Source organism: Pleurodeles waltl, chromosome 10 (genome assembly GCF_031143425.1).
Source record: "Pleurodeles waltl isolate 20211129_DDA chromosome 10, aPleWal1.hap1.20221129, whole genome shotgun sequence".
Lineage (NCBI taxonomy): Eukaryota > Metazoa > Chordata > Amphibia > Caudata > Salamandridae > Pleurodeles > Pleurodeles waltl.
Window position 1 is genome coordinate 1,083,139,075 of NC_090449.1, and position 14,446 is coordinate 1,083,153,520.

The window sequence follows — 14,446 nt, forward strand, 5'->3', positions numbered from 1 at the left end:
ACGTCTGCAGTCTGACTACTCCCACAAACCAGTTGGTTTTAACTGAGTTGGATCTGCAACATTCCTTTATTGCCACAACATAGTTTTCAATGAACCACACCGGCACTAGGCCAGGTCAGCAATCTGGAGATCAATATTTTTAATTCAACTCAATGAATTTGCTGCAGAGAGCTCAGACAGAGAAATGCTGCACTAGTGGTTGAGCTCTCTTGTTCCTCTGCTGTTTTTGATGAAATATGTTTTCAAGGGTTGCATGTGGCATAGAAAAAACAGTTTCATGGCATACAATTACTAAAAACCATTTAAACTAAACTGTTTAATAGAAATGTTCAGAACGACTGGCCTTTACCTTTTCACAGAAACCAATTCATAGAATGTCTTTTCGGTCAACATTGGCTTTTGAATGCTTATTTTATAAATGTAGGTGCAATGGCACAGTACATACTTTTAATGTTTTACTTCAGGGGACAATATTTCACATTTATATCATTTACACTGTCAATTACTTTGGATGCTTTTAATTCGCTGACCCATCACCACCTGTAAACACCATTAATCCCTGCCCCCTAATATTCCTCAGCACACGTAAGGTACACTCATCTCTAAAGGTTCAAAACCCTTCCTATCACAAAATTCCACCAACCCTGAAACAAACTCACTACCCCAACTCCACCCATTGCTGAACCATAAACATCCCTTTCTACACCTAAACCCCACCCATCCCATACCCTCAAAACACCTCAGCACACCCAAACTACACCCATCCCTGAGCCCTAAAAAACCCTCACTGCCCTTAAACTCCAGACTTCCATGACTTAAGGACTCATCACCCTACATTATTCATCCCTGTACCCTAAAAACCACTTTCTACATATAAACTCCACCAACCCTTGCTGCCTTAAAGTCCCTCACCACTATAAATTCCATCCCATCCGGAGCCCGAAAAATTCTATAGCACTCCAGCAACTACCCATACTTGAATCCCCAAAACCCTCACAGGCCCAAAAATCCCCCACCACTGAACCTTTAAAAAAACCTCAATCGCTTCACACTCCACCCATCCCAGAAATCACCTCGCACCTCTAAACACTCCTCCGTGAACCCTAAAAATCCCTTACCATCCCTGCACTCCAGCCATCTCTGAATCCTAAAACCCATTTGTATCCCTGAACCCCAAATATTCCAGATCCCTAAAAACATTCATATCCATCAACATTACCCTTTCCTGAACCCACAATTCTCAGAGTAGTCTGGAACAACACCCAAGAGTAATGTAGTGTTGATTTTGTTCTTAAAATTATCTCTCGTTTAAAATGCTTCATTTAAATGTTGATATTTTTTTTATTTCCTACAAATTGGTTTTCCATCATTTGGTTTCCTCCAAAGTGGTATCTAAGTTTTTGTTTTCCATTAATTCACACATATCCGTTTTCAGGTGTACGTCATCTAACTTAGCAGGTTAATCCTGAGAAGCGTGCCCATTCTAAGATGCTCAATAGTTCCTGGTATGTCCCAACAATGCTGTAACAAACAGGTGTGTGCACAATGACAGCCACATACCAAGCATACCTTGTGAAAGCTGCATTAAGTGGGTGTGCAGGGTTGCGGGAATGACAGGTTCTGGAAGTTCCTGCAGGAAGTATCTAAGAAGACTTATAGCTGAAGGAACATCTGCTTCCTTGACCAAGTCCACCTCTTCTCCACTGTCGTACCTACGACGGAGCCACTCTACTGTCTCTGCATTTCCATTCACGTGAAACAGACCTTCTCGATCCAGACGTCCTAATTAGAGGAAAGAGAATTACTTTCACATGGTGCACCAGAGCGGACTTCAATGCAGACTCCTTTTAATAGCAGTGCACAGCAGGAAAATGTTACTTACCCAGTAAGCATCTGTTAATGGCAAGTAGTGCTGTGGATTCACACACTTACCATAATCCGCACCTTCTAGTGTTGGGTCTCGGATTTGTGCAAGATGTTTTTCTTCTAAGAAAGTCTTGAGCCACGAGGTAGAGTGAATCCTTCTCTTGCTGGTAAAAAGCATGGTCATAGACTCCACTGTTAGATTATTTTCCCACAAGGTGGGTGAGGATGGAGTCGAGGTATAGTATTGTAAGATGTCCATGCTAAATGAATGAGTGATAACATATATAAGTAACTAACACACGCAGGTATCCTGGTAGGAGGGTGTAGGAAGTTGGCTCTGTATGTGCTATTTCAAAGTAAGGAATAGCATGCACAGAGTCCAAGGGTTCCCCTTAGAGGTAAAATAGTGGTAAAAATAGATAATACTAATGCTCTATTTTGTGGTAGTGTGGTCGAGCAGTAGGCTTATCCAAGGAGTAGTGTTAAGCATTTGTTGTACATACACATAGACAATAAATGAGGTACACACACTCAGAGACAAATCCAGCCAATAGGTTTTGTATAGAAAAATATCTTTTCTTAGTTTATTTTAAGAACCACAGGTTCAAATTTAACATGTAATATCTTGTTTGAAAGGTATTGCAGGTAAGTACATTAGGAACTTTGAATCATTTCAATTGCATGTATACTTTTCAAGTTATTCACAAATAGCTACTTTAAAAGTGGACACTTAGTGCAATTTTCACAGTTCCTGGGGGAGGTAAGTTTTTGTTAGTTTTACCAGGTAAGTAAGACACTTACAGGGTTCAGTTCTTGGTCCAAGGTAGCCCACCGTTGGGGGTTCAGAGCAACCCCAAAGTCACCACACCAGCAGCTCAGGGCCGGTCAGGTGCAGAGTTCAAAGTGGTGCCCAAAACGCATAGGCTAGAATGGAGAGAAGGGGGTGCCCCGGTTCCGGTCTGCTTGCAGGTAAGTACCCGCGTCTTCGGAGGGCAGACCAGGGGGGTTTTGTAGGGCACCGGGGGGGACACAAGCCCACACAGAAATTTCACCCTCAGCAGCGCGGGGGCGGCCGGGTGCAGTGTAGAAACAAGCGTCGGGTTTTCAATGTTAGTCTATGAGAGATCAACGGATCTCTTCAGCGCTGCAGGCAGGCAAGGGGGGGCTTCCTCGGGGAAACCTCCACCTGGGCAAGGGAGGGGGACTCCTGGGGGTCACTTCTCCAGTGAAAGTCCGGTCCTTCAGGTCCTGGGGGCTGCGGGTGCAGGGTCTTTTCCAGGCGTCGGGACTTAGGTTTCAGAGAGTCGCGGTCAGGGGAAGCCTCGGGATTCCCTCTGCAGGCGGCGCTGTGGGGGCTCAGGGGGGACAGGTTTTGGTACTCACAGTCGTAGAGTAGTCCGGGGGTCCTCCCTGAGGTGTTGGTTCTCCACCAGCCGAGTCGGGGTCGCCGGGTGCAGTGTTGCAAGTCTCACGCTTCTTGCGGGGAGTTGCAGGGTTCTTTCAGGCTGCTTCTGGAAACAAAGTTGCAGTCTTTTTGGAGCAGGTCCGCTGTCCTCGGGAGTTTCTTGTCTTTTTCGAAGCAGGGCAGTCCTCAGAGGAGTCAGAGGTCGCTGGTCCCTTGGAAGGCGTTGCTGGAGCAGAGTTCTTTGGAAGGCAGGAGACAGGCCGGTGAGTTTCTGGAGCCAAGGCAGTTGTTGTCTTCTGGTCTTCCTCTGCAGGGGTTTTCAGCTAGGCAGTCCTTCTTCTTGTAGTTGCAGGAATCTAATTTTCTAGGGTTCAGGGTAGCCCTTAAATACTAAATTTAAGGGCGTGTTTAGGTCTGGGGGGTTAGTAGCCAATGGCTACTAGCCCTGAGGGTGGGTACACCCTCTTTGTGCCTCCTCCCAAGGGGAGGGGGTCACAATCCTAACCCTATTGGGGGAATCCTCCATCTGCAAGATGGAGGATTTCTAAAAGTCAGAGTCACCTCAGCTCAGGACACCTTAGGGGCTGTCCTGACTGGCCAGTGACTCCTCCTTGTTGCTTTCTTTGTTCCCTCCAGCCTTGCCGCCAAAAGTGGGGGCCGTGGCCGGAGGGGGCGGGCAACTCCACTAAGCTGGAGTGCCCTGCTGGGCTGTGACAAAGGGGTGAGCCTTTGAGGCTCACCGCCAGGTGTTACAGCTCCTGCCTGGGGGAGGTGTTAGCATCTCCACCCAGTGCAGGCTTTGTTACTGGCCTCAGAGTGACAAAGGCACTCTCCCCATGGGGCCAGCAACATGTCTCTAGTGTGGCAGGCTGCTGGAACTAGTCAGCCTACACAGACAGTCGGTTAAGTTTCAGGGGGCACCTCTAAGGTGCCCTCTGGGGTGTATTTTGCAATAAAATGTACACTGGCATCAGTGTGCATTTATTGTGCTGAGAAGTTTGATACCAAACTTCCCAGTTTTCAGTGTAGCCATTATGGTGCTGTGGAGTTCGTGTTTGACAAACTCCCAGACCATATACTCTTATGGCTACCCTGCACTTACAATGTCTAAGGTTTTGTTTAGACACTGTAGGGGTACCATGCTCATGCACTGGTACCCTCACCTATGGTATAGTGCACCCTGCCTTAGGGCTGTAAGGCCTGCTAGAGGGGTGACTGACCTATACTTGCATAGGCAGTGAGAGGCTGGCATGGCACCCTGAGGGGAGTGCCATGTCGACTTACTCGTTTTGTTCTCACTAGCACACACAAGCTGGCAAGCAGTGTGTCTGTGCTGAGTGAGAGGTCTCCAGGGTGGCATAAGACATGCTGCAGCCCTTAGAGACCTTCCTTGGCATCAGGGCCCTTGGTACTAGAAGTACCAGTTACAAGGGACTTATCTGGATGCCAGGGTCTGCCAATTGTGGATACAAAAGTACAGGTTAGGGAAAGAACACTGGTGCTGGGGCCTGGTTAGCAGGCCTCAGCACACTTTCAATTGTAAACATAGCATCAGCAAAGGCAAAAAGTCAGGGGGCAACCATGCCAAGGAGGCATTTCCTTACAGAGGGCGGGGGCATGTGAATCTACAGCAGTACATGCACAAACAGATGCTTACTGTGTCAGTAACATTTTCTGGTCAAGGCATGTGTGGCTGAAGATTAAGGGGGCCTTTGGAGTGCCACCTGTCTTGTCACTGGTTTGACAGGTCACACAGGAGCGACAAAACTCCTGTGTGTCTTCAGACATGCGGGCCAGAGAAAGTGAGGGACAAGTCTGTCCCAAGTCTTGCTTTGCCCCAAAAGGCCTGCAAGGGAATGCCTTTGGCTAAGGTTAACAAGGACTCCCTAAACTTCTGAGGAATGACCAACCTCCTGGTGGCACCAGCTTTGGAGTCCCTTGCCCCAGAATAAAGGAGGCTGTTGTCCCAGTAACCCCTACAGGTCCCACGGACATCCCCTACTTCCTGAGCTTGCTGCCTCAGACTTTCTAGAGTAAGACAGGTCTTCTGCTCTAGACTGAGTTTTTCCAGGATGGTCCCCCTGCACCTAAGTGCTCAACTGTGTCAGGCTTAAGCTTCTCTGGTTTAGGTTCCTCCCAAGGAGTAGGTTCCTCTCCCTCAGGAGTGGGATCCTCATTGGAAGTCTGAACAAGGGCTAACGTTTTACCCTGCCTGCCTCTCCTTTTATGAGCTTCCTTGGCCATTGTTCCAGGCTCCAGGGCTCCTTGCTCCTTTTGCTCTTTATCCTGTGCTCTAGTCAAAGCAAAGATGCGCTCTGGAATGCCCAGCATTGCTGCATGGGCCTCCAACTCCACTTCAGCCCAAACTGAAGTCTCCAAGTCATCACCTAACATTCTACAGGTTGATCAGAGGACACTACAACTTTCTTTGGGAGATGTCAGAGTCCACCAGGTACTTATGCAGCTGATCAGAAATGCATTAAGGAATGCGCTTGCTTAAAATTAGATTGTACAAGCCCTGATCATCACTTTGATTCCATGCAACCTGCCTTCCAGAGCTTTGACAGAGCAATCCACAAAATCTACCCAATCCCGGGAGGACTCCTTTTTGGTCTACCTGAACTTGATTCCATATTGCTCTGTGGTTAGCCCAAACCTATCCAAGACTACATTCTTTAAAGCCTGATGGTCATCTGCATCTCAACCAACCCTCTAGGAGTAAAAGTAGGACTACTTGGGTGACTCCCCTTTTCACTAACAGCAGTGCTCCTAACAGGGCTGTGCTGTTCCCAAGTTTCTTCCGCACCCTCCTTAGAGTAGCCCAAGGCTACCCTGTCTAGGAATGGAGGGTCAGTCTCTACCTCCTGCTCCTCAGTGCTCTCACCATCAGCCTGAAGGAGCAATCCTAGGAGAAGAGCCTTGTTGGGATTTCTCCCAATCGTCAGCTTCCTGGAAACACATATTTCCCTTAACTCCTGAAATATAAGGCTCTCATACCTAGAGTCTGAGGCCTGAGCTGTGTTTTCCACTAAAGACATTCTCCCTAGAGTAGTGTGGGTGTAGCCAACTACTCCAAGTAACTAGAATTCCGAAGAGTTTGGAGAAAGGGATATGCCAGACCCCCAACTAGGAGGGTAGTGACCCTAATCACTAAGAGCAGTGTGTCCTAAAAGACTAATAGTGAGCTTTCCTGTGGAAAGTTACTAGTGACAGAATAGGAAAGTTACTGCAAGTGTCTTATCCAACTGTTGCACCACTGAAGGAAGCTGGCCTGGTGGGTACCTAAGGTACTTACACCTTATACCAGGTATCCCTTTGTAGTGTAGTAAAGTGCCTAGAAGCCAGGCTGTCTAGAGGTAGCTGTGGATGAGCAGCCAAGGCTTATCTAGGAGACATGTCAAGCTCATGCAATACCCCTACAGTCACACAGCACTTACACACATGAAAGAAAATACTGAGTGTTACAAAAATAAAGGTACTTTATTACAGTAACACTACACTAGATTACTTAAAGGCAGTTCCCCCCAGCCGGAGGTAAGTGTGTATAAGTAAAACACAATAGCAATCAGAAATTAGCACAGAAAACAACAAGCATTGGCAAGAATTGCAGAAAATCACTAGGACCCTAGTGCAGGGTCAAACCATATACTAAAATAGTGGAATGTGAAGTAAAGGCTCCAACCCAAGGGTATGGAGTAGTTAGAGGGGAGCTGGGAGAACTAGGGACCTCAAGAGATGAGCACTTAAGTGACCCCCCAGCAACCAGGAGAGCAGAGGTAAATACCTGGTTTTCCCAAGACTAACAAGACAACATAGAAAATTGATTTTGCAAGAACAGGACCAGACCAGAGGAACCCAAAGGTGGATTCTTGAAAAAGAGAACCTGCAAAAGAAGGGGACAGAGTCCAGTCCACGATGGAGTGTCCAGTTGGGGCAGGAGTCATTACCCACCCTTCTATGGATAAAAATCAGGGTCGACGGGAGAAGAAGATGACCAGCTGTGGAGCCCAGGAGCTACAGAGGGGTCCTTGGAGCGGTGCAAATGATGTCTCACGTTGGTCGCCGGGTCAGTGGTCAGGAGAAACACCAACAAGCCTTGGCAAATGCAGGGGGAGGCAAAAGAAGAGTTGCAAGGCTGAAGATGGCCAGCAAGGTCCAGGCGACTCGACCCTTGGAGGAGAGTCCAGGCTGACCCTCAGCACTAGGGAAAGCCAGTAGAAGCAGCCCCCACAGGCAACCACGGGCAGCAGGCACATTAAGTTGCAGTGAAGACCAGTCAACACACCTGGAGAGGAGGCCCACGTCGCTGGAGCAGCAGAGGAGAGACTGTCCTTGCAAGGATGAAGTGCTGGGGTCCGGGGCTACTCAGAGCCTGAAGATCCCTTTGGAGCAGGCGACAACAAGCCTTGGTTGCTGCAAGAGATGTGGTGCAAAGGGGAACTGTCCCGCAAGGAGAGGCAAGGGCTCACCATCCCTCAAGTTGGACAGCTGGTAGAGAGGACTAAGGGGACCACTCCAGACCACCACCTGTGATGCAGGATCCATGCAGTTCCAGAAGAGAGCAGATTCACGCAGCCAGACGTCATTGCTGTAGGTGCCTGCAGATGCAGGGGAGTGACTCCTTCACTCCAAGGGAGATCCCTTTATGCTTCTTGGTGCAACTGAAGTGTTGCCGACCCCAGAGGATGCACAGCCGGGGAAATGCTGCAGCTGCTGGAAGGAGCCAGGGAAACAATGGTGCAAGGCGAGGTTGTCTCGGGAGTTGCAGTCTTGTTGGTTCCTGAAGTGTCCAACTGTGGTTCCAGTGGCCGGGAGCAGAAGTAAACAATGCAGAGGAGTCCTGGTGGAGTCTTGCATGTCGAATCTGGGGACCCACCGCAAGAGAGTCCCTAAATAGCCCTAAAAGGGGGTTTGGTTACCTTGCACGATGACCACCAATCAGGAGGGATCTCTGACACCACCTGCATGACCTGGCTACTCATATGCTCCCAGGGACCTCTGTACATCTTGGTTTCAAGAGGGCAGAATCAAGTGGTGACCTGGAGGAGCTCTGGGCACCATCGCTGGGGTGATGATGGACCGGGCCAAAGGATGGCACCAAATGTGCCCTTCAAAGCGAACCAGTGGCCTGGGGAGGCTACCCCTCCCAAGCCTTGTAACACCTATTTTCAAGGGAGAGGGTGTTGCGCCCCCACCCCCTCCCGCCCCCACCATCAACAGGAAATCCTTTGTTCTGCCTGAGCTGGTCAAGCAGCAGGAGGGCAGAAACCTGTCTGAAGGGTTGCAGCAGTGCGAGCTGCCAGGAAAATTCTGGAAGATTGGTAGGATACTGGGGGGTCCCCTAAGGAGCCCCTAAAGTGCATGGATTCATACAACCAATACTGGCATTAGTATTAGGGTATGATTCAGACATGTTGATTGATACCAAACATGCCAGGTTCGGAGTTCCCATTATGTAGCTGGAAACCGGTAGCGAGTGACATGTGTCCCGTACACAGGTAAAATGGCTTCCCCGCACTTACAAAGTCCAGTGCAATGGAACTGGAGTTCGTAAGGGCACCTCTGCTCATGCACGGGTGCCCTCACAGACCGGGACCTGCACCCAGCCCTTCAGGCTGAGAGGGCCTACCATAGAGGTGACTTACAGTGACCTGGTGTATTGAACTGTGGTGAAAGGTTGTACGTACCTTTTCACGCAGGCTGCAATTGCAGGCCTGGAGGCACATTTTGCAAGGGGCTCCCATGGGTGGCATAATACATGGTGCAGCCCATGGGGGACCCCTGATGTCCCAATGCCCTGGGTACATAAGTAACATATACTAGGGACTTATAAGGGAAGACCAGTATGCCAATTGTGGAGTGCACAAAGGTCCAAGGTAACCAAATTTGGAAGCAGAGAGCACAATCACTGGGGTCCTGTTAGCAGGATCCCAGTGAAAACTGTCTAAGCACACTGGTAGCAGGCAAAAAGTGGGGGTAACAATGCCAAAAAAGAGGGTACTTTCCTACATCCGCCATCTAGTGGATGGGTCCAGGAGTTGTGGTCGTAGTCCTTCTCTTTCTTTCTTTGTTGTTGGGGGTCAATAAGTCTATCATTTTGTGCTCTGTCTTGCCTCCTGTGACATCAAACTCCCTCTCCTTAAGCTGTTTGTTTTTTTGTTTTTTTTTTTCTGATCTTGTTTTCTTCTTCTTGAGGAGGTGGGTGGTCTGCTGGTGAATCCAGAAAATTCCTCAGGCTGCAAAACTATTACAGGTAAGAAACCATTCTGCATTGCAGCGTGAATCATTTCTGTATTCACAGGCCGTGCACCGATTTTATAGCGGTTTGTTCCCTTCATTGTGGAGGCTGGGTTGAAGATGGGCTTGTAAATATAAGTTTAACATTTTGCCTCACCTGTGTTTCTTTATTCAACTGGCTGTCTATACAATAATGTTTTGAAAATGTATGAACTGATGACCAAGTAGCTGCCTTGCAGATGTCCTGATTCGGAGTGTTTGCTAAAAAGGTTACTGTTGCTCCTTTCTTTCTTGTAGAATGTGCCCTTGGAACGCTAGTTAGTTGTACTCAGGCATTTGTGTAAAGACGATTTCCCCTGCATAACCTCTACTATCAGCTACAATTGCAGCCAAATCTATCCTTACTGAGGTATATGTGCGGTTGCAATCTAAGAAGTGCAAAGTATTTCAGCACGGTCATCTCTGAAGTGATCTGATGAAATGATCCTGAATTTTTGCACCAATGTGTGTGTTTTTGCCATTTTGGTTTGTAGCACCTTCTGGTTGTCAATCTTCTTGCTTCTGTTAATACTGCCATTGTCTTTTCAGGTACGTTTAGATACCCAAACTCGGTCTTCAGGAGCCAGGCTTCTAGATTCAAGGATCATGGTTCGGAAGGAAGCAGCTTGCCTTCCTGCATTGATAAGAGATCTGGTCGTTTTGAAAGACTCCGCTCTGCAACATTGTTTCTCCGGCTCCTTCCAGCAGCTGCAACATTTCCCTGGCTGTGCATCCTCTGAGAGTGACAAGTCTTCAGCCTGCACAGTTAGTAAAATGGAATCCCCCTTGGAGTAAAGGAGTCACTCCCCTGCATCTGCAGGCACCAATCACCGGCTGCATGGATCCCATTTCCTCCAGAACTATGTGGATCCTGCATAACAGGCGGTGGTCCAGAGTGGTCAACTTGGTTCTCTCTACCAGCTGTCCAACTCGGGACATTGTAAGCCCTTCACTCTCCTTGCAGGACAGTACCCTGTGCACTGCAACTCTTGCGGCTACCAAGACTTCTTTGTTCGTCCTCCAAGGGATCTTCAGGCTCCGTGTAGCCCCGCCCTCCAGCACTCTTCCCTGCAAAGCAGTCTCCTGTCTGCTGTTCCAGTGACGTGGGACTCCTCTTCAGAGGCGAGTGGGCCTCAGTGCAACGCCTGCGACTGCTGCCTATGGGGCCTGCCTCCTTCTGACTCTCCTAGCTGCTGATGGTCACCTCTGATTCCCCTCCTTGGGTGGGGTCCCCTGGGCCTTGCTAGTCCTCTTAAGCCTTGCAAAACCTTCTTCACCGGCTCTTGCATTTGTCAAGGCTTGTTGGTGGTTTTCCAGCACCACTGACTGCATCACAAAAGACATAATTTGCATTAATTATTCTGGAACTCCTCTTCTTCTCCTGTGCTGCACTGCTGACTTTCTTCATCCACAGAAGGGTGGGTAGTTGCTCCTGGCACTCCAACTCGAACTGGACTTGGTTTCCTTCCTTTGCAGGTCCTCTTCTGTCAGGGTCCACCTTTGGCTTCTTCCAGTGTTGTCTGGGTCTTGCACAGTCCTTTTTCAAAGTTCTACAGTTGGTTGGGTGGGGGGCACCATGGTACTTACCTTTTGGGGTTCCTAGTTTCTCTAGCTCCCCTCTACCGATTCCAGTTCCTTGGGTGGGCAACTGTCTTTCAGATTCCACTTATTAGTATATGGTATGCCCCCCCCCCCCCCCACTCCCAGGTCCCTCACTATTTGCTATTGGTTTTTAGGTCAAGCGTAAGCGTTCAACCTTGTGTATATTTTTAGTATACTTACTGTGGAGTTCAAGCTATATAATTTGTTAGTATAAGTGTCATTTAAAAATCCTTGCTTGCTAGTGGTCAGTCATGCCTGTTTGTCCCTCCTTCTTCTGTATGGGAGCAAGGACCTACTACTGTAATATTACACTGACCTGTTTATCTAGCCATAGGGGGACGCTTATTTTTACTTTGTTTTCTGCTGGTGTCCAGGGAAGCTTCACTTTTCATTTGCAGAGCATTCTTGCTCCGGGCTTAGCTGTATACAAGGCTGTAAATCAGGCTGTTATCTTGGTCACATTTGGTCTTTGTGGGCTGTCTGTGCCCTCTCTCAGCTGCCTGGCTCCCTGCCTTTCCTGGTGTTTTCAGTCCCCAACCCAACCCCCCCATCCCCACCCCACCCCACCCATCTCCCTTCTTGTCTTGTCAAAGGTCCAGGACAAATGTCAGACACTGTTCTCCAAGGGCGCTGCTCATTTTCAAAGCAGCCCTTTCGCATGACAAACGCAAAGTAACCTCATGCTTGACAATACAATGCTGTAGGAAGTTGGCTCTTTATGCACTATTTCAAAGTAAGGAATAGTATGCACAGAGTCCAAGGGTTCCCCTTAGAGGTAAGATAGTGGCAAAAAGAGATAATACTAATGCTCTATTTTGTGGTAGTGTGGTCGAGCAGTAGGCTTATCCAAGGAGTAGTGTTAAGCATTTGTTGTACATACACATAGACAATAAATGAGGTACACACACTCAGAGACAAATCCAGCCAATAGGTTTTGTTATAGAAAAATATCTTTTCTTAGTTTATTTTAAGAACCACAGGTTCAAATTTTACATGTAATATCTCATTTGAAAGGTATTACAGGTAAGTACTCTAGGAACTTTGAATCATTACTTTAGCATGTATACTTTTTGCATAAAACACAATAAGCTGTTTTAAAAGTGGACACAGTGCAATTTTCACAGTTCCTGGGGGAGGTAAGTTATTGTTAGTTTTAACAGGTAAGTAAGTCACTTACAGTTCTCAGTTTTTGGTCCAAGGTAGCCCACCGTTGGGGGTTCAGAGCAACCCCAAAGTTATCACACCAGCAGCTCAGGGCCGGTCAGGTGCAAAGGTCAAAGAGGTGCCCAAAACACATAGGCTTCAATGGAGAGAAGGGGGTGCCCCGGTTCCAGTCTGCCAGCAGGTAAGTACCCGCGTCTTCGGAGGGCAGACCAGGGGGGTTTTGTAGGGCACCGGGGGGGGACACAAGCTAGCACAGAAAGTACACCCTCAGCAGCGCGGGGGCGGCCGGGTGCAGTGTGCAAACACGCGTCGGGTTTCCTTCAGTTTTCAATGAGAGATCAAGGGATCTCTTCAGCGGTGCAGGCAGGCAAGGGGGGGGCTCCTCGGGGTAGCCACCACCTTAGCAAGGGAGAGGGCCTCCTGGGGGTCACTCCTGCACAGGAGTTCCGTTTCTTTAGGCGCTGGGGGCTGCGGGTGCAGGGTCTTTTCCAGCCGTCGGGAAAAGGAGTCTGGGCAGTCGCGGTCAGGGGGAGCCTGGGGATTCCCTCTGCAGGCGTCGCTGTGGGGGCTCAGGGGGGACGACTTTGGTTACTCACAGTCGTAGAGTCGCCGGAGGGTCCTCCCTGAGTTGGTTGTTCTCCACCAGTCGAGTCGGGGTCGCCGGGTGCAGTGTTGCAAGTCTCACGCTTCTTGCGGGGAGTTGCAGGGGTCTTTAAATCTGCTCCTTGAAACAAAGTTGCAGTTCTTTTGGAGCAGTGCCGCTGTCCTCGGGAGTTTCTTGTCTTTCGTGAAGCAGGGCAGTCCTCAGAGGATTCAGAGGTCGCTGGTCCCTTGGAAAGCGTCGCTGGAGCAGGTTTCTTTGGAAGGCAGGAGACAGGCCGGTAAGTCTGGGGCCAAAGCAGTTGGTGTCTTCTGTTCTTCCTCTGCAGGGGTCTTTCAGCTCAGCAGTCCTCTTCTTCTTGTAGTTTCAGGAATCTAAATTCTTAGGTTCAGGGGAGCCCTTAAACACAAAATTTAAGGGCGTGTTTAGGTCTGGGGGTTAGTAGCCAATGGCTACTAGCCCTGAGGGTGGGTACACCCTCTTTGTGCCTCCTCCCAAGGGGAGGGGGTCACATCCCTAATCCTATTGGGGGAATCCTCCATCTGCAAGATGGAGGATTTCTAAAAGTTAGAGTCACTTCAGCTCAGGACACCTTAGGGGCTGTCCTGACTGGCCAGTGACTCCTCCTTGTTGTTTTCTTTGTTTCCTCCAGCCTTGCCGCCAAAAGTGGGGGCCGTGGCCGGAGGGGGCGGGCAACTCCACTAAGCTGGAGTGTCCTGCGGTGCTGTGACAAAGGGGTGAGCCTTTGAGGCTCACCGCCAGGTGTTACAGCTCCTGCCTGGGGGAGGTGTTAGCATCTCCACCCAGTGCAGGCTTTGTTACTGGCCTCAGAGTGACAAAGGCACTCTCCCCATGGGGCCAGCAACATGTCTCTAGTGTGGCAGGCTGCTGGAACCAGTCAGCCTACACAGATAGTCGGTTAAGTTTCAGGGGGCACCTCTAAGGTGCCCTCTGTGGTGTATTTTACAATAAAATGTACACTGGCATCAGTGTGCATTTATTGTGCTGAGAAGTTTGATACCAAACTTCCCAGTTTTCAGTGTAGCCATTATGGTGCTGTGGAGTTCGTGTAAAACAGACTCCCAGACCATATACTCTTATGGCTACCCTGCACTTACAATGTCTAAGGTTCTGCTTAGACACTGTAGGGGCACAGTGCTCATGCACTGGTACCCTCACCTATGGTATAGTGCACCCTGCCTTAGGGCTGTAAGGCCTGCTAGAGGGGTGTCTTACCTATACTGCATAGGCAGTGAGAGGCTGGCATGGCACCCTGAGGGGAGTGCCATGTCGACTTACTCATTTTGTTCTCACTAGCACACACAAGCTGGTAAGCAGTGTGTCTGTGCTGAGTGAGGGGTCTCCAGGGTGGCATAAGACATGCTGCAGCCCTTAGAGACCTTCCTTGGCATCAGGGCCCTTGGTACCAGGGGTACCAGTTACAAGGGACTTATCTGGATGCCAGGGTGTGCCAATTGGGGAATCAAAAGTACAGGTTAGGGAAATAACACTGGTGCTGGGGCCTGGTTAGC

General features: G+C 49.1%; 1 protein-coding gene across 5 annotated transcripts in view; it reads right to left on the reverse strand.

The window, feature by feature from the left end:
• Nucleotides 1-14,446, reverse strand: part of FAM13B (family with sequence similarity 13 member B) — a 387,820-nt gene that overhangs the window by 313,402 nt on the left and 59,972 nt on the right. For all 5 annotated transcript variants that reach the window (XM_069212170.1, XM_069212171.1, XM_069212172.1 and 2 more), the window contains one exon: nucleotides 1,570-1,782. In XM_069212170.1, coding sequence (XP_069068271.1) covers nucleotides 1,570-1,782 — 213 coding nt within the window. The remainder of the gene's footprint in view (nucleotides 1-1,569; nucleotides 1,783-14,446) is intronic.